This window comes from Perissodus microlepis, chromosome 11 (genome assembly GCF_051167445.1).
Source record: "Perissodus microlepis isolate ML-2025 ecotype Zambia chromosome 11, ASM5116744v1, whole genome shotgun sequence".
Classification (NCBI taxonomy): Eukaryota; Metazoa; Chordata; class Actinopteri; order Cichliformes; family Cichlidae; genus Perissodus; species Perissodus microlepis.
In genome coordinates, this window is record NC_140471.1 from 9,073,109 (window position 1) to 9,098,930 (window position 25,822).

Genomic DNA, 25,822 nt, shown 5'->3' on the forward strand with positions numbered 1-25,822 from the left:
CGCTTCCGCAGACGTTACAGAAGTAAAGCTCATCAATTCATAAAGTTCATTAGTAATAATTACAAATAACAATTATTAACCATGTCAAAAAAAATCATGAAGTATTAAACTTAAACGCAAGAAGACATCTTGGCAAAACCTGCAGGAACTTTTTCAGGGAGTTATTTGAAAGAATTATCTGAAAATAATATTTCGACCTTTTTTCTAAAAGTAAGAATATATTATAGTTTAATTCGATTTTAATCTCAAAATGAGCGCTAATATTTTTTCCTGCGCAATTTTTAGGTGTTATGAACAAAACATTTTAATTAATCAAATCTGATTAAATAAAAACAGCCTGGGAAATCCCTGCTTTTTATTCCCTTTTGCTGAAGGACCCGTCCCATCCTGGCAACAAACTGTTCCAACTTCTGCAATCTGGTAGAAGGTTCCGCATCATCCGGGCAAGGACAGGGAGACTCAAGAGGAGCTTCTATCCCCAAGCCATCCGGGCCCTAAACACACACACACCCGCCCTCTCACATCATCTATAATTGACTGAGACAGGACTCTCTTCCAGACACTCTAAACCAAGGCACAATGTACATTCCAAATTCCTTTAATTTTAAATATGTTTATATTGTCTATTCTGTAAAATAGTCCGATGTCTATTCATATTAATGTACAGAATTCACCTGCTTGCTTTGCTGCTACTACTGCACATTCACCCAATGTATATACTATTTAGATATATATATATATATATATATATATATAATGTTCTTCCTCTACCCCCCCCCATTTTTGCACATGTCGAGGAGCGTGTCAGGCTACATTTCACTGTGTGTTATACTTGTATAACTATGCATGTGACAAATAAAGAACCTTGAACCTTGAACCTTGAATTCTCCATCATAATTAAATCTAGGATATCTGGAGAACTCTCGTCCTAACGTCTTTTCTGAAAGTACTTTTTCTCTTTCTACTATTGCATATGCTGTTTTTGGTTTTATGAGACTGCTACATTATATTGTTTATGCATGTTTTACGGATGTAAATGTTTAATGTTGAACTCATTTAAGCTTGCTTTTTTATAATGTGCGTACAGTTTAATATACATCAACACATCATAATATATATGAGTGTTGCGTTTATAGCGTCCCTGACCTGTCAAAGCCTGTCAAAGGCTGACTTTTAAGGTAGCTCTTAAAAGTCAGCCTTTTTTATGGACTCAGAAAACAGCCCTGTTTACCTTTGAACATAGCTTGTTACAGCCAAGACCGTTTTTAACTCTTTATATATCAGAAGGAGAAGGCTCTCAACCCATAAAGGAACACGTCCTCATTCAGTTTAGCAGAAAATATCAAATTAAAAATCACAGAATCCAGAGATCCACAGTTTTTCACTGTAATCTCACAATTTAATAAGTGGCTGTCAGACAAATGCAGTGGAGTAAAGGAAGGAGTACAGAAACGGTTAGCTCAACTTTGAATGTCAGTATTTAAACATTTATTTATTTAGTGTACACTGTAGATACAGTGGACATTCACATGTACCAGCTTGTGTGTGTGTCTGTCAGTCACAGTTTTCAGGACCCCAACGCCTGACTACAGACAGACAGAAAAAAACAAAAAAAACAAAACATTTTTCATAATCAGCTTGAATTCAAAGTCCAAAACAGGAACTAACAGAAATACAAATAAACATTAAAGAAAGAAAAGCAGCAATATAATAATAGAGCTCAACCAATACTGATACTGACATTTGACATAAGGACAAAGTTCATTTGTCTTTATTGTTTTTTAAAAGTCTGATATTCCAAATTTGTTATATGATATTTTATATTAAGTTGTTTACCGTCCGCTCGATTCTACACAGGTCAGCTGGTTGCTGTGTTTGTGGCATCCCAAACAGGTAAGTTATGAACACAGAAGTTGCATTCAGATTCCTTCAAATGCTGCTAAAATTAACACTCTTTACATAGTTGATCGGTCTTTCTCCAATTTTTCCTTTAGTTTTAAAATGTTCTTTTATCTGCCATTATACATGCCAATACCGATAGCTCAGTAAATAGACCATTGGATTAATAGAACTGCTTAAGCATTGTCTTAATGTTTTCATACAGTATATGTTATAAGAGGTCACATCAAAGTGGCATCGATGTGCTTTGATAGACAACAGGTTTAATCATGTCTCACTTGGTTGCACAGGTATATTTCTTTTCACACTGACTATAAGTTGCCAATTCCGCCTCTTTAATAATGGTCACAGTAAAACCTTGATTTCATTAGAAATACACCAAGAGTTGTTCAAAACTGTTTAAGTTAACATGACTGGTAAAAGGATAAAAGAGAAAGAGGCAGCTGAGAAATATATCTAGTTCATTAACCCAAAGTTAACCCTTGCTTTGTCCTTCACCTCAGCTTTTATTGTTGTAGTTTTATAGTAATGGGCAGTAAAACTAGACTCGAGTGTCTGGACTCTGACATTATGTCACACATCATATTACACACACACCGTGCATTAGTCATAACCCTCCTGATTAGTGGAAGTTCAAACAAATTCTTGAGAATGTGCATGTGTGAACGTGTGTGATGTAAAAATAAAATAAAAATTAAACAACAGTAGATGTGGTTAATATGTGATTAGATCATAAAACAGCCACCCAACTCAAGAGATGAACCTGTGTTGTGTGTACACATAGCAGACAGCTAAGCAAAGAACCAATTTTAAGTGGCAAAGAATACATGATTAGTTCCCACTTGTTTAGTCAAACTTGTGCAAAATGCCAAAGATAACACAATTTGAAATACATAAAATAGTATTTGCACACCAACAAGGTCATTCAAAACTTGGCATATCTCAGCATGGTGTGCAGTGTGTCCTTAAAATTTCAGTGGTGTTGGGGATCTTTTCACAATTGGTGAAATTATGAACATGTATAGTCAGATTTTGAATGACCATTCAATAACACGTGAAAAGCATCTGATTGGCAGTAGCTTCATTTTTCAGCGTGACAATGATCCCAAACACACTGCCAATCCAATAAAAGCTTTGGCACATACAGTGGCTTGCAAAAGTATTCGGCCCCCTTGAACTTTCCCACATTTTGTCACATTACAGCCACAAACATGAATCAGTTTTATTGGAACTCCACGTGAAAGACCAACACAAAGTGGTGCACACGTGAGAAGTGGAATGAAAATCATACATGATCCCAAACATTTTTTACAAATAAATAACTGAAAAGTGGCATGTGCGTAATTATTCAGCACCCTGAGTCAATACTTTGTAGAACCACCTTTTGCTGCAATTACAGCTGCCAGTCTTTTAGGGTTTGTCTCTACCAGCTTTGCACATCTAGAGACTGAAATCTTTGCCCATTCTTCTTTGCAAATCAGCTCCAGCTCAGTCAGATTAGATGGACAGCATTTGTGAACAGTTTTCAGATCTTGCCACAGATTCTTGATTGGATTTAGATCTGGACTTTGACTGGGCCATTCTAACACATGGATATGTTTTGTTTTAAACCATCCCATTGTTGCCCTGGCTTTATGTTTAGGGTCGTTGTCCTGCTGGAAGGCGAACCTCCGCCCCAGTCTCAAGTCTTTTGCAGACTCCAAGAGGTTTTCTTCCAAGACTGCCCTGTATTTGGCTCCATCCATCTTCCCATCAACTCTGACCAGCTTCCCTGTCCCTGCTGAAGAGAAGCACCCCCAGAGCATGATGCTGCCACCACCATATTTGACAGTGGGGATGGTGTGTTCAGAGTGATGTGCAGTGTTAGTTTTCTGCCACACATAGCGTTTTGCATTTTGGCCAAAAAGTTCCATTTTGGTCTCATCTGACCAGAGCACCTTCTTCCACATGTTTGCTGTGTCCCCCACATGGCTTGTGGCAAACTGCAAACGGGACTTCTTCTGGTTTTCTGTTAACAATGGCTTTCTTCTTGCCACTCTTCCATAAAGGCCAACTTTGTGCAGTGCACGACTAATAGTTGTCCTATGGACAGATTCCCCCACCTGAGCTGTAGATCTCTGCAGCTCGTCCAGAGTCACCATGGGCCTCTTGGCTGCATTTCTGATCAGCGCTCTCCTTGTTCGGCCTGTGAGTTTAGGTGGACGACCTTGTCTTGGTAGGTTTACAGTTGTGCCAAAATCCTTCCATTTCTGAATGATCGCTTGAACAGTGCTCCGTGGGATGGTCAAGGCTTGGGAAATCTTTTTGTAGCCTAAGCCTGCTTTAAATGTCACAATAACCTTATCCCTGACCTGTCTGCTGTGTTCTTTGGACTTCATGGTGTTGTTGCTCCTAATATTCTCTTAGACAACCTCTGAGGCCGTCACAGAGCAGCTGTATTTGTACTGACATTAGATTACACACAGGTGCACTCTATTTAGTCATTAGCACTCATCAGGCAATGTCTATGGGCAACTGACTGCACTCAAACCAAAGGGGGCTGAATAATTACGCACACCCCACTTTGCAGTTAATTATTTGTAAAAAATGTTTGGGATCATGTATGATTTTCCTTCCACTTCTCACGTGTGCACCACTTTGTGTTGGTCTTTCACGTGAAATTCCAATGAAATTGATTCATGTTTGTGGCTGTAATGTGACAAAATGTGGAAAAGTTCAAGGGGGCCGAATACTTTTACAGGCCACTGTATACATATATATCCTGCTGCGGCCTTTCAAATATTAATGAAACAAAGTATTTCAGTCTATTTATTAAGGAATACACAGAAAAAGAAATCAAACGTTTTAAATGCATGAACAGATTCTAACATGAAGCAGGTATAAATCAAAGAATTTGCTGGGTGTCTATTATATACAGTCCCAATCAAAAGTTTAAGACCACTTGAAAAATGGCAAAAAAAAATCATATTTTGATGTTTATATCTTAACAAGGTTCCAAGTAGAGCTTCAACATGCAACAAGAAGAAATGGGAGTGAGATAAAACATGTTTATTGAAAACAACGCTTAAACTGAAACAAGCTGTTTTACAGCTGATGAAAGTTTAGGACCACGTGCCTTTAAAAGGCCAAATCTGTGCAGAAATGTGGATTCATTGACATTTTCTGTCAGGTAGTCACACTGTCATAACGTTCTGATGGCAAAGGCAAAAAAACTTTCTCTTTTTGAACGTGGTCGGGTTGTTGAACTGCACAAGCGGGGTCTCTCGCAGTGCGCCATGGCTGCTGAGGTGGGATGCAATAAGACAGTCATTTCTTAAATGATCCTGAAGGTTATGGAACAAAAAAGTGGAAGACCCAAAACAATTTCACAAGCACTCAGCCAGAGGATCCAGTCCATCAAGACGCTGGATGATCCTCGACCCAAATTAAGGCCGTTACTGGTGCCAACTGCAGACCCATAAACATCAGATGGCATCTGAGACTGAAGGGCTTCAAAAACAAAAAACTTCTTCAAAAACATCTTTAAAATTTTTGTTTTTTTTTTATTTCACTGCAATTTAAAGTTCAGTGTGTATATAAATGCAATTTCAATCTGAATTTTAATTGAGTGATTCTGGGGTTTTTTTTTTCTTCTCCTGAGTACATGTTCCCATGAGGCCACCCTGTGTGAATCATCTTTGGGTTGATGACCTTATTAAAATGGAACCAGGCAAATGAACCTCTGTATTAGCAGTAGGTCAAGGCCAAAAGTCATTTTCAACACATGACGTCCATCATGCACCCACGTGGTAGCACGGAACGTTCAGTGGCCTGAAAAAACTGGAAGCAGTGGAAGTTCAGTCAGTCAGTGTTTTGGGAAAACTGTGAAGATGAGTCTGAGCCACTTGTTGACTCATATTCCCCCAAATCCAGTAGTGCACTTACAGTAAAGTGTCCTAATAAATTCTTTTAAGGTGCATGAATATTGAAGATATTAGGAAAACAGTCTTCAGCTCCTGTCTATGACATCATACTTCATGCCATCTTGCTTCCCTTTACTCCGAACACAGTGGTTGTTCTACTTATAGTATGAAGGACGTTTCGTTTTACTGTCCTGGCAGAGATAAACGTCTGTCCTCCGTGCCCGTCTGTGCCTGCTCCAAACCTCTATAAACACGGGCCTTATCAAAACCATTTACAACTGTCAGCATGCTTGATGAAGCCTGAGGGCTGCTGAGTGCATTATAGGTCACTTCCCTGAAGGGAGCGCGCTCTTGAAGATAACCCCGTGCGTCTTATCGTGTTTTGAAGCTGTGGTCAATTTCAATTAGGCTTCTGTGAGTACGGACATCGTGTCCCATATGATTGATATGATGCTGTCCATCATACGAGATCACCCTGGGGAAAAAAAACAGGGCTGTTAAACATTTTTCATGTATTCTTTCAAGGAATGAGTAAAGGCATTGATAACATAAAACAAATATTCGGTGACTGGCGCTGCCAGTTGTGTCTGGTGTGTAATCTCTTTATTGCGGTCATTCACTTTATGGACTGACCTTGACACAGGTACCCTGCAGTTCAGATCTTCCTCTTAAATTTCCAGTTTCAAGCTTCTGGGTTTGTCAGGGTTTTTTGCAAATGTGTCACTAAATAACAATAAATAACGAGGATGGTACATCGTATATGGTGGCACCCGGGATCACTGACTATCATAAATGTTTTACTGTCTATAGTTCATGGCACTGGATGTTCAAACCAGAGGTCTTCCACATTGGGTTGTTTGTTTATTTCTTACGATAATAAAATCATTTTCTTATCGGCCCCAAAGCTCGGTGCCAGGTACAGGGAAGATAACAAAATAGGATAAATGCATTTAAATGACAAGTGGAAAAGTGTACGACATGTTACGGACACCATGAACTCCACGTACAGGAGTTTGTTGTGCTCATTTCAAGTTTCAGAAACTTGAAAAGAAAATTCATAAAAGTTAGTTTGATATATAAAGAGATATACGAATGTCACAGACTGAAGTAAGATCAACCTCATGAGGACAATAATTTGCCATGGCCAGTACAAATGTTTACTAGATATTTTTTCGCAGTACAGTAGTACAGCACGTATCAGGGCAATCACCGTAAAGTCTGCACACCACAGCCAGGGCTGGAAATTCCCTTCACCGTACACAGGAGTTCGATCCAGACTGATCTGGATTTCTTTTATATTGACTTGAGAATATTTTTTAAATAGTTTTGTGTGTATTTTTGAAGATATAAGACACACAATTTCCAATTTTATCCCAACACACAATGATAAAGAACACTTCTAAAAATTCCTGGTTCCAGATTTGCCCTAAAAATGAATAACTTCCAAGGTCAATTTTAAGTAAATCCCTACATACATCTGAAAAAAACAAAACACTTAAGCCTCAAATAATAAACCAAATCGCCCAAAAAATAAAACTCACAAAGGTAAAACCAATAACAAACAATAAATAACAGTTTTATGCAGGTGGTTTTGTGTTTAATTGTGAAAAATAATTGTTTTGGGGGTGGTGGGAGAAAAAAAATGTGTGTAGCAGTTGTGTCAGTAGAGCGGTTTCTCACACATTCGTTTCTTGTTTTTTTATTGAGTGGATGGGGCAGAGCTGGAGGGCTGCAGGTACGGTGCAGTCTACTTTTTGGGTGCAGGCTGAAATATCTCAGCGGTCATTTTGTACAGATGCTGTGGATTCTCCAGCTAATAGATAAACGGCTACGCACCCACTCCAGTCGCCTCAGAATCATCATAATCACCTGACCCTGCTTTAATAGTAAGTCCCCGTGTTTCACAAAGCTTGACCTGTGATCCACTAACCAGTTATCTCTGCCTGTTCCCAAACTACAGATTAATCTTTACAGGAGGGAGGGATTCTCGAGACTGCCAGCGATCTGGACTTTTAGTGGCGTCGGTCTTTTCATTGGAACATCCGTTACAAATACAAAACATGAAATACAATAAATAGCACTGGGCAGCTGCAGATCCACCAGTCTGGGTGTCAAAGTACTCCTGGGTGATATACTGAATCCTGAGTCCCCCCTGATGTATCCATCAGAGTGTGAGCGGGTGTTTTAGGCACAGATAATAGTGCTGTGTGGATGTGTGAGACTGTAGAAAGCAGTTTGAATTTGATTTCAGCTGATCTATGCAAGTAAAAGTCCATTTACCAGTGTGTGATAGTGCTGAAACGCTATTTCTGTACCATAAATAGAACCATATTCAAGGTTGTCCTGTGGCACACAAGAAGGTTTTCTAGCTCTTCTTCACAGGTTTGTGCAGAATTTGCGTTTTCACTGGATGCTTGTAGTCTTTACATTGCAATGTGGCACTGAAAATAAATGTCTGCTCTATCAAATACATGTGCAACCTTTCAACCCTTGTGAGCTGGAGGAAGCTGAATTACACTTCTCTTATATAAAGCTTCCTCTGGTTAAAATCACAATATAAATAGTAATAACTCAGCTTGTTTAAAAGTCAAGATTCCTTGCCAGATAATTCGGTTTTATTTATATAGTGCCAGATCGCAGCAACAGTTGCCTCAGGGTGCTTTACATTGTCAGGTAAAGACAATAACACCAAGGTGGCTGTTTACAACCAGTTTCCACTAAATTAGAGTTTTAAAATTCCAGCTCTCTTTTATTTGGGAAAAAAAAAATGAAACACTTTATTTGAAGTTATCTCGCAGGTCAGTGACCCAAGTCTACTTTGGCCTGTTTCCAGTATTACAGGTGTGAGCTGGCAGCAAGCGGGGGGCTCACTGTGGGGCTGATTACTTTTGCAGTCCTTGGTAGCTTGGTACTGCCTGGGTTAATGACACCGGTTACAAGATAAGACCCAGCCCTCTTGATAGCCAGACTTTACTTCAGCAGCTCCTTTTCATTGAGAAAAGCTTATCAGTTTCCCAGGGTTGTTCCAGTCACCTGGCAGAGCACACAGTTGTTTTTCATATGGAACGTATTGACAAGTCAAGGTCCACTAAAGCAGGTTGGGCTGGCCTTATAAATAGAGGGAGACTCCAAGCAGCAGCAGCAGCTGTGCTCACAAGCTCGCGAAGAGCCCATCCTGCGAGAGGATTCATTTAACTGCCCACACAATCTGTGACTCGGTTAAAATGGACAGCGCGTGTTGTTGTTCAACCAGCAGTGATAGGACTTCAAATCCTATCCTCTACAACATCCTGAGCCAAATGGATGGCAGCAGACCAAGCCAAGGCAACTTCAGCTACAATTCAGTGCGTCACAGATGCAAATGTGAGGCGCGACGGATAGTGTGCTTGAAAAGGCCGTCGGAGATTTGCAAAGAAGCTTCGGCGGTTCTGGTAAAAACCCTAAATTTCATGAAAAACTTGCCCGCCTTTAACCAGCTGCCTCCAAACGACCAGTTCGCCCTTCTGAAAAGCTGCTGGGCGCCACTCTTCATTCTGGGTCTGGCCCAAGAGCACGTGGACTTTGAGGTGATGGACATCCCCACTGACAGCATGCTGAAAAAGATCCTCCTGAACAGACCTGAGAACCCTGAGGTGGAAAGGGAGCAGCCCACTATGGCCGGTGTCAGCAAACTCGTGTCTTGCCTCAAAAAGTTTTGGAGTTTGGATTTGAGCCCCAAGGAGTACGCATACCTCAAAGGGACCACGATATTTAATCCAGGTATGTATTCGAAGTGTTCAGCTTCAGCTTTCTCTGGTCAGTTTTCAGTGGTTTAATAATGGTGTGCAATATTAAGCAGTCATGTAACTTTACAGTTTTGTTTTTCCACCAACAGACGTACCAGATTTGAAGGCAGCCCTGTTTGTGGAAGGCTTGCAACAGGAAGCTCAGCAGGCCTTAAGCAAGGTGGTTCAGCTCCTCCACCCAGGGGACGGGGACCGCTTTGCTCGAATCCTCCTCACAGCCTCCGTGCTGCAGAGCATCACCCCCAGCCTCATCACTGAACTCTTCTTCCGGCCTGTGATAGGACAGGCGAACCTGCTGGAGCTGCTGGTCGACATGCTCTTCTGCAGATAGGAGCAGTGGATTTTAGAGCTTTTCCGTCTTTGTGAAATGAAGGAATGCCTGATGGTGGGCTGCTCTAAAACACATTTACTATTAAACAAAACTCAAAGAAAACAAAAACTGTGAATTGTTGAAGATGGGGTTATGAATTGCTTACACTGAAAATGATGCCGAGGTCACTGAAGCCCAGTCTGACAAGATTTCGTCCAACTGAACTGGATTTGACTTTCTACATTAGGACAGAGTACCTGCTGTCCATATATTTGCTTGATCTCATGACGGGAGCTCTCTGTTGTAAATAATTATTGTTTGCATTTACAAAACTTTTCAAATAAATCTATTTTTTTTACACGAATGAAGAGTGAAATTGTGTGTCGGTCACCTGAAAAGGGAAGTTTGTAATATATGTACCAGCTGGAACATCTGATACTAACAGTCTGGTTTGAACATTTGACCCCTGCACTCCATTGGCAGACCCATCAGTGATATGTGCAGGACAACATGACACATTAAATTCTTGTTGTTGCCAGAGCTCTTAAAAAGCAAATACCTTGAAAATGGGAGTAAAAGGATGATTTTGGTGGTCTTTAAACAAACGTTGGAATGAAGTAGAAAACTGTTTTCTTTTATGGTAGTATTTCTTCTTTAATCCAGGAGTAGTGAGCCTAGCATTTCAACCAGATGCCTCCTTAAGAAAAATGCTTGTCATGTCATTTTTACCTATAACCTCTGCACTAAAATGTCAGGAAATGTTTTACATGTTACATTTAACATGAGTGCTTATTGATTTTAAATAAATTAACAGCTAGAAGACTTTCTTGAAAATAGGTTTAAATAACTGTATTACAGAAAAACAAATAGTATCTGAACATATTAAAATAATAGGAATAAAGAATTTTACACTGCTTTAACAAATTAAGATCTTAATGAAGCCAAAAAATAGAAGAAAAAAAGCATTTACAAAGTTCTTACTCAGTTCTCTGTGTGAAAATGTCCCGTTGATAACAAAGGTCAGAGGAGAATGACCAGACTGCTTCGATCTGACAGGAAGGCAACAGCAAGTCAAATAATCAGTTATTACAGCCAAGCTGTGCAGAAGAGCTTTTCTGACAGCACTAAAAGCAGCAGCAGCAGAAGATGCAGAAAGACCACACTGAGTGCCACTTCTGTCTGCTAAGAACAGGAAAATAAAGCTACACCAAAGCTGGACAATAGAAAACTAGAAAATGTTGTCTGGTCTGATGGGTCTTAATTTTTGCTCCAATAATCAGGTGGTAAGGTCAGAATTTGGCATAAATGACATTCAGCTTTGAGCTGAGGCTGGTGGTGGTGTGATGGTCTGGAGAATACTCTCTTGGCACACTTTGGACCCATACCAGTGAGCATCGTTTAAAAAACCACAGCTTACCCGTTGTTGCTGTCCGCATCCATCCCTTTTTGACCACAGTGTGCCCGTCTTCTGTCGGCTGCTTCCAGCAGGTTAACACACCATGTGACAAAGCTCACATCATTTCAAACGGCTTTCTTTAACATGAAAATCAACATGAAAAGCTTTTAGGGGATATAACACTATTACCAAAGCAGAGTTAGTTATTTATTCATTATAGAATAGGTGGGGGAATGACAGCTTAGAAAGGATTTATCAGGGGTCATAAATATATTGTAAATAAATTGTTTTTTCTCTAATGGTTCTCTGTCCCCCTCTCATGGAAAACTATGGAAGTCACACATTTTCCCAACAGAGAGAATCATAAAAATTGAGCCTAAACTTTATTGCGTTTGCAAACCCTTATGAGTACAAAAGCCTCACGTGGAGTGATTTTAAATGTTCAGCACCTGAAAGCAGCCGAGGAAAAACTTAAAAGGCTAAATCAGCTGCGACGGGAAACTCTTGACTGGTTCTTGGAAATCTGCAGGCTGCATCACTTATGGAGCAAGCTCACGATTGGTCTTGTCCTGTGGTATGTTAGTTGTGAAACTGTGAGTCTTTACATGACACCTACATACAGGTAAAACAGGAATGTGCTGGTGGGGGAGTGAGCCAGAGGAAATGGGGTTACACAGGCCAAATGCAACACACACAGAAACAACTTGCCTAAAACAAAAACAAAAAAGCTGTGCGTGTGGCGCTGAAGAACAGATAGTTAAGAAGTGTAATTGTCTTCATGCAAGATTTTACTGGGTTTTGAATAAAAACAAAATTGTTTCAGTAACTTTGTTTGTGCGTTTTCTCGGTGCAATTTTGGCTACCGGTTTAACCCCCCGCCCCTCGTTTTAAAGCAGTAAGTCACAGCTGGAAACAACTGTATGGGCTCCTAAAATAAACAAAAGATAATGATTATTGACAGATGCAGCTTCATTTGTTTAACCCAAATTTGAACCGCTTCAAGAAAATTAGGCTGACTTTCTGCGCTGTTCCTTCGTCTTTTCCATAAATGACAAAGACAAAGCCGTGGATTTTATTTCCTTTCTGTAAGAACCAGCCAAACGAGTTCCTTCTTTTGCTGAGGGCGGAAAAAGCCTAGCTGCTGTAACACAGTGACCTCGGGGAGATGAGCCTGACAACAATAATCCCAGAGATAAAGAGGAAAAAAATAGGCTGAAGAGAGAGTGCCAGAAAAGCTCGTGATGGTAAAGACTTGTTGATATACATGAGCAAAATCATTTGCTGCCAAACAAATGGAGCTGCTTTATATACAGAGAGAGAGAAAGACTTTCAGGCACAGATTTAGACTTTTGAATAAACACAAGCATAAAGAGGTATGGAAGTTGTTGTTTTTTTTTTATTATTTTGTTAAAAATATGACTTAGTAGCTAACAATATAATAAAAAAAAAAAAAATGTGGACAAACACCACATATGGTTTTAAAAAACCACAAAGTAACATCGACAGAAGGGTATTTACAAAATATGGCTAATACAAATTTCAGGTAAAAAACACACGTCTTAGGGTTGTGGGGAAATGGCAGGAGGTCGACAAGCTCATACACACATACGGCACATGCACAACAGCTAGCAAAAAAATGAAGATAAAAACAAGAATGAGGACGAGAATGAGGACGGCTCTGGTCAAACGTCTGCCTCTTTCCTATGGCATCCTGTTGAGTGGAGTCACTTTTTTCATCTTTAAACACTGCACAGAAAAAATACATAAAAACCTACATCTCCTAACGCGCGCGTGTGTGTGTGTGTGTGTGTGTGTGTTTGTGTGTGTGGAGGGGAAATAGGGGGGGAAAGTCTCCTCAGTGGGCCTTTTGCTTGAAACATAAAGATGCTTGAAAACAGCAGGTAGTAGCTGGACCACTTAAAGGCAGAAGTACAACCACCCGGGGTAAAAGGTGCTCAACTTGGTAACAGCAGGAGGATGAAATACCCCATGTATCTGGCTACATCTCTTATTGTTTTTGTTTGACTTTTAGAGAATCAGAGGAGCGCCTGAGGAGTAGGTTTCAGTGTCGTGGTGGTACGCCGAGTAGGCCGTAGTAGTGCTGGAGGAATATGCTGCAAAAAGACAAAAAGGGAAAAAAAAGGAAGGATTGTTTAATGCAGTGAGGTTAAAAAGCATAGCTCTAATTTCATTTATCCTTAAGCGAAAAAACCTGGACAAACCCAGGACCCAGACACGCTCCCCGAACACTGTGTTAAAGTTGTGAAAACACGGTGTGGCGTACCCTCATTCACAGACATGTAACAGGACACCCGTCCTTTTACCAACCTCTTCACCGAACAACAAGAGAGAGAGAGAGAGAAAAGAGGAGCCTAGTTTACGTAATCCATCTGTAACCCAAGTTGGTGAAATTACTTAGCAAATCTGGGAACATTATGTGACATATATTTAATGTGACTTTATCTGCTCATCTAGCAGGTGGTGTAGCATTACCATGGAGCTGGAGGGCAGGCAGATAGGTAGGTGTTAGGTGAAAGAATATGCAGGGAATGGAAAAAGGGCAGGAATGCGGTGCTTTCACTGCTAGGAGAGTGGGATGTGACTGAAAGGTGGAGGAGGAGGAGGTGAGAAAACGCCTACAGCTGCAGCAGGCACAATGGGTCACACACACACACACACACACACACACACACACACACACACACACACACACACACACACACACACACACACACACACACACACACACACACACACACACAGAGAGCAGGCTGGTTATTACACCCAAATGCCCAGGATGGACTGCCAAAGTCAAGCAGAATTACTTTATTTACTCCCGAGTATCTTAATTCCACACGAAACCAAAAGAAGACAGACTCATGGGAAATCCCCACACACACCACCCCCGCGCATGCACTCACTTCGCCCGCTGTCATTTCTCATCTTTCTCGCCAGCTCGTCTGATGGCGTCTGCTCCGACACTTTCACCTCTGGAACTGTAGCGAAAGGCAAAAAAACAAAGCAAAAACAAAGACAACACGAAATGAACACAGAAAACAAACAGAGATCCAGCAAACGTTATAATTCATCCGGTCATCTCTGTTATCGTGTTTGAGTTTAGCAGACGCCGCACCTGCATCGACTTGCCTCAGATTAAGCGATTGTTATGAGGCTACTGCACGTAAAATACCTGGAGTTTTAGAGCTCGCAGCTACGAGGCAAACAAAAGAGCTTCAGCACAGCCGGTGTTCCAACAGACTCTATGAGTCACTAAGAAAAGATGGGTCAGATGATTGGTATATTTGGTATGTTGCTGCAAGGTGCTGGTGAGCAAGGTTGTCTTGTGCATTATAAATATTTATACAGCTCTAGCAAAAAAAAAAAAAAAAAAAAAAGAAAAGAAAAGATTCTTACAATCACTGCTCATGAAGGTGTTTGTCATGGTCTCGTTGCCACTGTCGGGGAGGGTCCCGTCCCTCCTGCTGTTATGATGCTGCCCGGTCGACAGGTAGCCCTTGTTCCTTTTGCCCTTCCGCGTGCTGATGCGGATGACCCCGTGCACCAGCTTGCACTCGGCCTCTTGCTCCTCCAGGTTGTAGTCCTGAGCGATGCTGTAGATGAGCTCGCTGATCTCGTTGGTCTTGCGGGAGAAGGAGGAATCAGAGGTGCACTTGGCCAGCTGGTCAATCTGATGCAGGGCGTAAAGCTCCAGCAGCTTCTTGGTGATCAGAGAGTCAATGTCTTTGTCGCTCTGCTCATCCAAGTCGTAGTCCTCGTAGGACAGAAGGCTGGTGTTGCTGACCGGCCGCTGGTTATCCCCTTTACCTGATGCGCGACCCCGTTTGGGGTCAGCAACTGGGTACTTTACCTTCTGACCTGCTATGTGCACATCTGGGTAACGGAAACTGTCATTCAGGGGCAATCTGGGGGTCTTGGGCTGCTTATTATTGGGCTCCAAAGACATGCCAGGGGTTTTCACAGCTATGCCGTTAGGAGGTCGAGGGTCACCGACCGTTTTGGGGGTATGGTCTGTGGAGCTCTCGTTAACGGGGAGGCAGGGCTCCCGGGTGCCATAAAATCCACAGGTGAGAACACAACAGATAAGAGCCTTACAGCTACTCCAGCCCATGGAGGCACAGGAGCCACAGGACTGCCTGCTGCTCGGCACGCTGTCTGCCGACCCCGGAATAAATCCTATTGTCTCTGAACCCCTTCCAGTGCCATTTCGAGGGTGGCTTCTTCCTCGACCATACCTGCCCTCTGAATAGCGGGAGTGGTCACGTAGTTGCTCCCCATGAGGATCCTTGTAGGAGTCTTGGCTGGTCGTGCTGTCCCTGGATATAGTCCGGTTGGGTCGATGGTTGTCCGCCCTAGAGCTAGAGTTGGGGTACTTGTGGCGGGGAGCCCCTGTGCTGTGGCCAGGCATGGCTCAAAAAGCCTGGGACCTGGAGGAGTAGGAGAGGACAGATTAGTACAACCTCCATAAAACCCCGAAAACACATTGAACTAAGCTGCATTTAAAGCTGAAGCAGGAAAAACATAGCTTTCAGTAAAGTAACCTAACATGAAGCTCGGAGAGTGTAAATAAAGCTGAGTGCTCTGATTTCTATCTTAACAATAACTTTCGTCGCACCCTTGATTTTTTTCTTGCCTAATAGTGCGCGCGGAGGAGAAAAGGTGAGACCAAACCTCATTCAACATCCAACTGTTTTTCCATTTTACTTGCAAATCGCCCACTTACCGCATAAGAGGAAACACTTTTATCCCAGACAACTTGTTCAACGAGCAAAGTGCGGAAGTCTTAGAGAGAAAGAGAGAGAGAGAAAAAAAACTACGCTAACGCTCCAAACGGAGAAAACAAAACCGCCTACAGATTTTTAGGTTTGTGTACTTCAGCAAAGTTTGCAAACCCAAAACAGAGTCCGGCAGTCCGAGGAGAAAAACACAGCTCAGCTCATCGGCGTCGTTTGTCTTTCAGTGAAAAGAAGTTTACAGTCTTGCGTTGCCGAGAGTCTCCCAATGTTTGGCTATTACCTGCGGCTACAGCTAATCCCAGATCCTACACCCACCCACAGGTGAGTCGTGACGTCACACGAGGCGGATTTGAACGTGCAGGGGACGGAACGAGAGATGTGGGGAGGAAAGAGGGGGCGGGGGGTGATACGAGGGGAAACTATTGCATAATAACGTGTATGTTTTTTTAAAAAAAATTCCATAAAAAATGTGTCGGATTTCTTTCAGATTAAAAATGTTTAAATACGCATTTCGTGAATTATTAAAGTTCTTAAAGAACAGGAATTTAATGAGACACAAAATGCCCTGTTCTGGATTTTCCTTCTTTATTCTTTATTTTATTTATTATTCTTTTTTTTTAAAAAAAACTGCGGACCCACTATGAAAAAGAAATTGATATTCTTAAAGTTACATTTTATTTAAGTTTGAACATTACACATGTAGCTCAGTTTAAAGTTCATTCATTACAACAGAAAACTCCCATATGAGGAAGCACTTGGTGAAAGTGGAAAGGAAAAACTCCCTTTTAACAGGAAGAAACGTCTGGCAGAATGAGGCTCAGGGAGGGTGGCCAGTTGGGGATGAGGGAAGGAAGACAGGATAACAGACACACTGTGGAGGAGAGCCAAAGATTCATAATAACTAATGATTAAATGCAGAGTGGTGTATAAACACATAGTGAGTAGAAAAAGCGAGTGAAGCTTGATGAAGAATATTTCATTAGCCTCCATAAAAAGTATAATGGAGAAAGGAATATGGGAACAAAATTAAAACAATAAAAATAAAAGGATTTTAATGGCAAGTTTAATTATTTAATATATGCTGCTTTACGCAAACTGAATGTGCTTAAGACTAAACATAAAAGCATAAACGCCTGTGTAGGTTTACAATACCTTATGGCAGAGATTCAGGGGGAATTTTGCAGAAATAAATAAAAGAAAGTCCCAGCAAAACTTCACGTGAGTGGCTTCTACAATGAAAACAGATACCTGTCTGATATTTAATGAAGTAGAAATGTTATGGGGGGAAAAATCATTTTCTATCTTTTGACGGTGTTTCTATCACTTTCTTTATTTGGTGTTGTAGGGCAGATTGTAGGCAACGTGTTTGTTGGCTAGAAGGCCGTAAAAGTGCAGATGATTCAGACCATTCTTAAGGATAAATCAAATGAGAGCGTCTTTGCAGCTTTCACATTTTCCAAAGCTGTCCGGTGGACCCTTGGTGGCCAGTTCTGCCCTTTAGGCTGCGTGCTTGACACCCCTGATAAACCGCCATGTGATGCAGGATAGCAGAGAATTTTTGTGTTTTATATTGCAGCAGTGCACTTTTCTAATTTCTCTATATAAATCCTCTTTAACGTGCACATACAATAGGTAGATAGCTCCGGCAGGGACACAGAGGTGCACAGCTGCAGAGCCAGCAGGTGTGTTTCCCGGTGATATCATTCATTCTGCCCTACTTTTTCCTTGTATAGAAACACTTAATCACCCACTCTTTGAATTGAAATAGTATGGCAATCTCACGTGGAGATATACATGAGCCTGTGTAGCAGTGCCTTCCTCACTACACTTACAATAAAACAGCACAAGAAATTAATTACATCGTTTCTTTTTATTTCTAATTAATATAAACACAGGTTTTTATATCATACCAAGACATATTCATTCAAATAATACAAATCGTATTATTACCACTCCTATAAAGATATAGGGCTGAGTAAATTTAAAGGTTTTGCTTTTTTTTTACTGAAGAACACAGTAGAATAGACCTACCCTACCATTCACTGGTCATCTATAATTTATGTTATTTATGTTTTCTTCTGCTTACCGGAAAGATATTTCAGCTAATATAAAAGTAAAGGAAGCACACTGAAAAAGCTGACATCCATTTCCAAAGTAGCCTATGTGTAAGGTCCTTATAAAAATCTAGAAGAAAAACACACACTTACTAACTTACAAATACAAGGATCTAGAGTATCTACAACACAAAGGCACTTTTTTTTTTAGGTTTCTAGGTTATAACTCCGATATGTACAGAATGCTCGAGACAAAATTGCAAATTTCCTCCTAAAACTATTTACAGCTACACCATAATATGTCAAATCATCAGTTAGTTTATCATAAGTTTAGAGGTGGGGAGGTTGTCAGCTGTTTGACTTGTGTTTTTGTGGGGGCAACAGAGGTGTCACTGGGCAGCTGCTGGGACAGAGATATTCCTAACTGCCTTTGTGCCCTTCTGCTGTCTGCAGAAATGTGCCCCAGCCGAGGGTCCGAGTCAATCTCGTACCGGTAGTGATAGCCCTCCAGGACATCCCGACAAGCGTCTCTCATTTCATTGATCCACTTCTTCATACCTTTGCGATTCAGGTAGAGCACAAAGAGAAAAACCATGCCAACAAGCCCCAGAACCAGTCCCAGGAAGACATAAGAGGTCTGCAGGGTGAGATCAGCGACCTCTGCCAGGACTGGAACAACACACCCGATATCCTGGATGCTGAGCCCTCTTAGGCGGGCGTCAGTTAATGCGCCAGGTGAGGCACATCTCACAGCATCCACATCAACCTTAGCTCTCGATTTATTCAGCCACGCGACAAACTCATTGATCTCGCAGGAGCAGGTGTAGGGGTTGTTACCGAGCAGGATTCTGATGTCCCCAAGCTTGTCCAACTCCACCAGAGCATCGGCTCTGAATGTGCTGAAGGTGTTGTGCGTCAGGTCAAGCATCTCCAGGTAATTCATGCCAGAGAAGGTCCCACTGTAGACTGCCACCAAAGAGTTGTTGGTGAGGAAAAGCTGCTGCAGATTGGGAAGGTGAGAGAACATGCCTGGGGGAAGCAGCGCAAGCTTGTTCCCCGAGAGGTCGAGGCGGAGGAGCCCCGCGAAGCCCCCCCAGCGCAGAGCTGTGGTCAGGTCTGTAAGGGCAGTAAAGTTGTAGAGTGACTGGCTCAGGTTGAGCTCCTGAAGGGGACTACCAGGTATGCTGAGAGCCTCTGGATGGATGAGTGCCAGCTGGTTTCCACTGAGGTCCAGGAAGCGCAGGTTGACCAGGGAGGAGAAGGTGTGGGACGCCATCTCTGTTAACCTGAGGAGACGACTAACACTTTAGCATCAGGTTTTAGACATCTGATTATATCCTCTTGCTTGGAAACAAGAAACCCTGGGAAACCTCACTGTACTATCAAGGTTAAGAAAGAAAAACTCACAGAAACAGATCTTTATTTATTTATTTATTGTGTAAACATAAAGAAATAAACTATCAAATACGGCTTAATACATACATGGTTGAAACTGAAAAAGAAACAAATAAAAAACACTGACATTCTCACCTGTTATTGGTTAAAATAATGTTAGTGACGTTCTCCAGCTCCGTAAACGAACTGGGTCCAATTTGGTGTATATTATTCCCTGTGATAATGACGGTCCTGGCATATCCTGGAATATTTTCTGGTGCTGTGAGCAGATCTTTAGAAACACATTTTACCGTGCGGATCACAGCGAAACACTCACAGCCAAAAGGACACTCCAAGCAGCGGCACAGAGCGCAGAAAAGAATCCCCAAAAACACAAAAACAGCAGAAAAACACATCTCTAAATAACAGCTGAAAAAGTTTAAACTACAGACGTGTATTCAGAAATCAAACTTTAGCTGTTATCCTTTGTTCTCTAAAAGTGATCGGACACTGCAGAGGTGGAAAAGACTGCTTGCTCAGTCGTCATCTGCTGCACTGTGGGAATAAAGGTTCCCGTAAAGTGATGGTAGTTGATATCACACAGAGTCTGCTGGATGAAAACGCAGTCCCCTTAAAGGTACAGAGGACGACCCACAGCCGGTCACCTTTATCCCAGTCTGCCAGGGGAGACAACAAAAGAGCTCTGCACACAGCAAATCCAAAATGCAGGTACAAAAATGGAAATATTAAACGGTTACAGACATACAATAATAAATAATACTTATTCAAGTACCAAAAACATCCAATAAAATAACATAATGCATAAACAAGTGATCAAATATTGCTCATATAACTTGGCAGGATCAAGTGTGAGGATGCACAAAAGGAAATCATACAAATCTTACTGCAAAAAAGCCAAAACAAACAAAAAAGAAGTCACTTAACATAGAAGCGTCTTATTAAGGAGGAAAATGTATCTGAGGGAGCCCAATACCCTAATAATTAACATGCGGGTTTCCATCATTCTATCTTTGGTCTAGCTGCTCATATTTCTAAGACAAATAATTGATGAATACTTCCAGCTTGAAGATTTTGCAATCCCTTTTCTATGGATTCGTCACTGAAATATATATTAGCCCGCCTGGAAACACATTCATCACTGCCGTTCATGAAAAATACATCTCTGCAACTGAAATGCATTACTCTACTGGGGTCTAATCTGGACGTCGTCTCCTTCATGATAATATTAACAAGGGGCAATAAAGCAAAAACACAAATGCAGACACTGTAGCTTGCCTTGCTAGCATAATACACAATGAGAAATAATCAAAATATCAATAACTGAAGGACAAATTGTTCATTTCAACTGCCCCCCCCCACACACACACACACACAAAAACAAAGCAGTTAGCTTTGCCCTTTAATACTTAGAAAATGCATCACAACAGATGAAGAGGCAGTCACTCAGTTTGTGCACAAACAAATGTTCCATCAGAACGCACCACTCACATCAATGACTGTGTATAAAGTACAACCAAAAAGCCTGAGGCAGCTCGTTCTACTGCTCGCCGCACTACTGCAGGTTAAACGTGAGGATGAAGGTGGCGAGGACTCCGCTGAGCATGACGAAGGGCAGCCAGGTCTTGAGGAAAGCAGCCCAGCTGGGGGATGGAAAAACACAGTAATTAGAGTACTTCTCAACACCTGGATGTGACAAGGACGTGAGGTGTGCCGAAGTGTCACATGGTGCAATCTAACATAGTGTCTACAGCCCCAGCTTGTGTCCTACTGTCCCCGTCCACCCAGCCGGTGTGCGGGGAGCCCCAGCGGAGGACTGACCTCCAGTTGTTACACAGAGGGGAGCGCTGCCGTCTGTGATTAATTGCGCGACTCCCCTTCTGTTTAAAAGACTCCTGTGCCACAGGATCGTATGAGCAGAGGCAGCACAAGCTGTGACGCCAGCAATCTCTATGTGGGTCAGCAGAGAATAATGAGGGAGGATCTCTGAGTCGTATGTCTCTTAATGCTCTCCAGCATCCAGCAGCGGAGCTATTTAACAGACTGTTCAGACTGTGGTGATGAAGATGCTTCAGGTGTGCTGCACAGTAATGTTCTCCTTCAGTTAAACTGTAATCCTAGCACAGCTACTTGTATCACCCTTTGTAGCACCTATGTCTGAAAGAGTGAAACCTGCCATGATAGAGGGTTTAGTACACTCACAGGACACTTTATTAGGCACACCTTGGTAGTGTTGGGTTGAAACCCCTTTTGCCTTCAGAGCCGCCTTAATTCGTCACAGCAAAGATTCAACAAGGTGCTGGAAACATTCCTCAGATATTTTGGTCCATGTTGATGTGACTGCACAGCTGCTGCAGATCTGTAAGCTGCACACCCGTGGTGTGACACTCCTGTTCCGCCACATCCCAAAGGTGCTCTACTGGATTAAGATCCGGTGATTGTGGAGGTCTTTTGAGCACAGTGGACTCATTGTCATGCTTAAGAAACTGGTTTGACGTGATTCTAGCTTTTAGACATGGCATGTTACCCTGCTAGTAGCAGAGGGGCATACTGTGGTCCTAATAGGAGCAACAATATTCAGGTAGGCTGTGGTGTAGAAATGATGCTCAGCTGGTACTAAGAGGCAGCAGCCTGAACACTGATACCAGGCACGATTGAGCCAAGCTTTCATGTTGTTTACCCCAAATTCTGACCTTACTATCCAATCTCACAGTAGAAATTGAGACTCATCAGACCAGGCAACATTTTTCCAATCTTCCATTGTCCAAATTTGGTGAGCTGTTTCCTGTTTTTAGCTGGTAGGAGTGGGACACAGTGTGATCTTCTGCTTCTTGTAGCCCATCTGCTTCATGATTTGTCATGTTGTGCATTCAGAGATGCTCTTTTGCAGACCTTGGCTGTCATGAGTTACAACGAAGGTATGTTGCCTTTATATAAACTCAAAGCAGTCCAGCCATTGTCCTCTGACCTCTGGCTTCAAAGAACATGCCTCTTACTGGGTAGTTTCTCTTTGCTAGATTATTCTCTGTAAACGCTGTAAAGAGATGACTGTGTAGATCAGCAGTTTCTGAAATACAGCCTGTCCAGCACTAAGAACTGCGCCACATTCACTTAAGTCACCTGTTTTTCTTGTCCTGAAGTTTGGTTTGAACTTCAGCAGCTTGTTTTGAACAGGTGTACCTACCAAAGTAGTTGGTGAATGCATTCTACACAGTCGCAACTGACTAAATAAACTTCACAACCTAAACTAATTGGCTCAAACAAAACCAGTATGACTGGAACATAAATTTTCCTGTTTACAATAGAGGATTTATTGCAGATAAGCACCGGTGGGGCTACTATGTGTCAAGTGGTAGAGTGGGTAGGCAAAGAGCTTGTGTTAAAAGGTTTAAGTGCCCTTGACTCACACATTTGAAAGCCAGAATTGCTCCTGATGTACAAAACCAGGGAGAAAAACCAAACTGAAAGATTTGCCCAGTGAATGTGAAGCATAGCTCGAGATATAAACACTAGCAAATTAATCATTAATTTTATACAACCTGTTTCCAGAAAAGATGCAACATTGTGTAAAATATAAATAAAACTTACAATATAAATAGCTCGTGCTCAATTTGATTCTAACTAGATGTTTCAAAAGAGGTGGGATAGGGGTATGATTCCCTCCGTGTTGCCTCATTTCTTCTTTTAGCAACACTGTGTAAGGGTTTGGGAGCTGAGGAGATCAGCTGATAACTTTTGAAAGTTTTATAGAGGATTTCACCTGTGCAACAGTTAAGGGCCCTAAAAATACACTAAATATTGTCCGGAGGGTGGCATGTTTGGACTGCAGGCAGACGAGTTTCGCAGCTGGGTTCTTTCACTGCGAAGCAATGCTGTTGCAGCATGTGCAGAATGTCTTCTGTATTGCACAATGTTACTAAAAAACATGACCTGTATAAATCTTTCAGCAATAATAATAGCTTGACAAATGTGAAAGTTAACCAAGCCAAAAGATCACGCCCATTCATTTTTGGTTTCCAGGTTTCCTTGGATGACTCTAAATCAGGGGTCTCGAACTCCAGGCCTCGAGGGCCGCTGTCCTGCAGGTTTTAGATGTGTCCTTGATCCAACACGGCAGATTTAAATGGCTAAGTTACCGCCACAACATGTCTTGAAGTTCTCCAGAGGCCTGGTAATGAACTAATCATTTGTTTCAGGTGTGTTGACCCAGGGTGAGATCTAAAACCTGCAGGACACCGGCCCTCGAGGTCTGGAGTTCGAGACCCCTGCTCTAAATGGTAGCATGTAGTATGAGTGGCGGGAGGGCGGAGCAGTGTTTAGCACTGTTGCTCCACCCACCAACAGGAGCCTTTCTTTGTAGAGTTCACATGTTCTCTCTGGGTACTCAGACTTCCTCTCACAGTCCGAAGACATGCATGTTGGGTTAGGCTGTAGTAGGAATGAGAGTGTGAATAGTGATCTGTCTCTAGCCGCTCTTATCATTCATACATGTGTTTTATTCCTGCAGTGCTGGAATAAGTGGCCAAAATATTTACCTTACGTGTTTCCCGTGAGTGAGAGACAGCACACACAGGTTCACCATGTTCCAGGATGTGCTGTTGTCGTAGCGCATCAGGTTGAGGGCCATGGCAACGTGGGAATGGCAGTTATCAAAGCACAGATTGTGCTTCAACAAAAAGTAAATAAATAAGTATTTATTATTAAATCACTAATGTGTAAGGAGGGTCACTAGTGTCAAAATGAATTAATTAAATACATCATTATATAATTAATTAATGAAAACTATAATTAAATTAAACACTTAATTCATTTTGGCACTGAAGGCCTTCCATAAACACAATCCAGAAATGTGTTAATTAATTCTTAAGAGGATGTTAAATACAACAATCTTACCGGCCTGCATTTGTACTCCTCTGATGCATCGTGCACAGCTTTGTCCCATGTAGCTGCACCATTACCACACACTTTATCCACATCAAGCTTCCAATACCTGAAGTATTATTTTAAAAGAAAACAGTGAGTTACCTTTAATGCGTTATCTCTGCTCCCCCCTACTTGTTAAAAGACAATAATATCATCAATAAACTTACTTTGTGGGTCTACCAAACCCCATGTTATCCTCCTGGAAAGAGCGGAAATCATGCATGTGAATTAGTGCTGTACGATCATGCAAATTTTGCATGATCCAATACCAAGTAAATACAGGGCCAGTATTGACAACACCAACGCCGATACTTTAAACTTATAAAGGTAGAAAAAGACTAAATCTGAACATAGTTTATAACACAGTAGTACTGATCCAATACCAGTACCATATTCAAATTGCTTCCCACCTCTAATGCGAATCTATCCCTGAGACTCCCATTGAGAAGGTCTAGCACTTTAACATCAGTCTCTATGCGGTGATGTGATAAACTCTATGCAAAAGCAGTGCTCACCGAGACAAAATATGACCCTGCGAAATCTCGTATGACTCCAGCAGAAGTGCATATGCCCATGTGACCGATGAAGGGGAGCACCCACCTGCAGGACGCACGCAAATAACACACGAGGCAATTACTGTACGTCTGAATGTCCAGCAAAACAGCTAACGCAATACCATTAAAAGGAAACAGTATTAGCGGATAAGATAAACATAGCTTCGTTTCATCTGCTGCCACAGCACAGGAGCATCAATACTGCAGTAGCCTCTTACGTTAAAATGGGAATAGGTGTCCAGACAATGCAGAAAGGGTAGCGGCTGCTTTTTCTGTCGTTTTTTGGGAAATCACCGTGGTAGCTCATCATTACGTCGGTATCGTTCGCCTCCGCCATCACAGCCTGGAGGGACAGAGGGAGATGAACGGCAGTGACGCACAGCAGCGGAGGTACGCAGCCACCTCCTCCAACTGTCGGTCCGTGAACGCAGCACGGGCCATCTGTTCGTCGATTGCGGCCTTTACGGTCAGCGAGGAGGGATTTAATGTTAGCTGCAGCGCCCTAGCAGTTTACCTCTATAACAAATCTAAAAAAATATATATTTTTTTTGTCGTTTTCATGTATTGCGATAGTCTCTAAATACATGCATAATGGTCTCATTTCACTGTTAAACTGACTGCTTTGTGTTTCTGCGATTAATTCACCACATCAATGAAACATCTGCAAAACACTTGCTTTTCCAGCCCAGCGTTGTTGCTACAGAGTTACCTGCAGTAACGTCTCCCACAGATGGGTCACCTCATTACTGCGAAGCATACGGGGGCATGAGATGCTCACTTAACTTGCTTGTGATGTACCGTGCTCGCATTTGTTGCCCGACAGTCAGCAAAAAGTGCGGACACTGACGAATGG

The 25,822-nt window shown here is 41.9% G+C and overlaps 4 protein-coding genes across 4 annotated transcripts; 1 reads left to right on the forward strand and 3 right to left on the reverse strand.

Moving 5' to 3' along the window:
- Positions 1-8,955: 8,955 nt before the first annotated feature.
- On the forward strand, positions 8,956-10,669 carry nr0b2a (nuclear receptor subfamily 0, group B, member 2a). Its single transcript, XM_084943935.1, has 2 exons — positions 8,956-9,560; positions 9,676-10,669. The coding sequence occupies exons 1-2, from the start codon at positions 9,026-9,028 to the stop codon at positions 9,915-9,917; spliced, it is 777 nt and encodes a 258-aa protein (XP_084800061.1). The 5' UTR covers positions 8,956-9,025; the 3' UTR covers positions 9,918-10,669.
- Positions 10,670-11,741: 1,072 nt separating this feature from the next.
- Positions 11,742-16,355, reverse strand: kdf1a (keratinocyte differentiation factor 1a). Its single transcript, XM_084945059.1, has 4 exons — positions 16,034-16,355; positions 14,707-15,737; positions 14,214-14,288; positions 11,742-13,406 (listed from the first exon to the last, which is right to left on the reverse strand). The coding sequence occupies exons 2-4, from the start codon at positions 15,716-15,718 to the stop codon at positions 13,321-13,323; spliced, it is 1,173 nt and encodes a 390-aa protein (XP_084801185.1). The 5' UTR covers positions 15,719-15,737; positions 16,034-16,355; the 3' UTR covers positions 11,742-13,320.
- A 1,620-nt stretch (positions 16,356-17,975) lies between these two features.
- On the reverse strand, positions 17,976-19,890 carry LOC146377217 (trophoblast glycoprotein-like). Its single transcript, XM_084943559.1, has 2 exons — positions 19,631-19,890; positions 17,976-19,386 (listed from the first exon to the last, which is right to left on the reverse strand). The coding sequence occupies exons 1-2, from the start codon at positions 19,888-19,890 to the stop codon at positions 18,423-18,425; spliced, it is 1,224 nt and encodes a 407-aa protein (XP_084799685.1). The 3' UTR covers positions 17,976-18,422.
- A 7-nt stretch (positions 19,891-19,897) lies between these two features.
- LOC146377218 (transmembrane protein 222-like) lies at positions 19,898-25,381 on the reverse strand. Its single transcript, XM_084943558.1, has 6 exons — positions 25,188-25,381; positions 24,931-25,015; positions 24,583-24,614; positions 24,386-24,482; positions 24,028-24,158; positions 19,898-21,135 (listed from the first exon to the last, which is right to left on the reverse strand). Exons 1-6 carry the CDS (start codon positions 25,304-25,306, stop codon positions 21,048-21,050), a joined length of 552 nt encoding a protein of 183 aa, XP_084799684.1. The 5' UTR covers positions 25,307-25,381; the 3' UTR covers positions 19,898-21,047.
- Between the last annotated feature and the right edge of the window lie 441 nt (positions 25,382-25,822).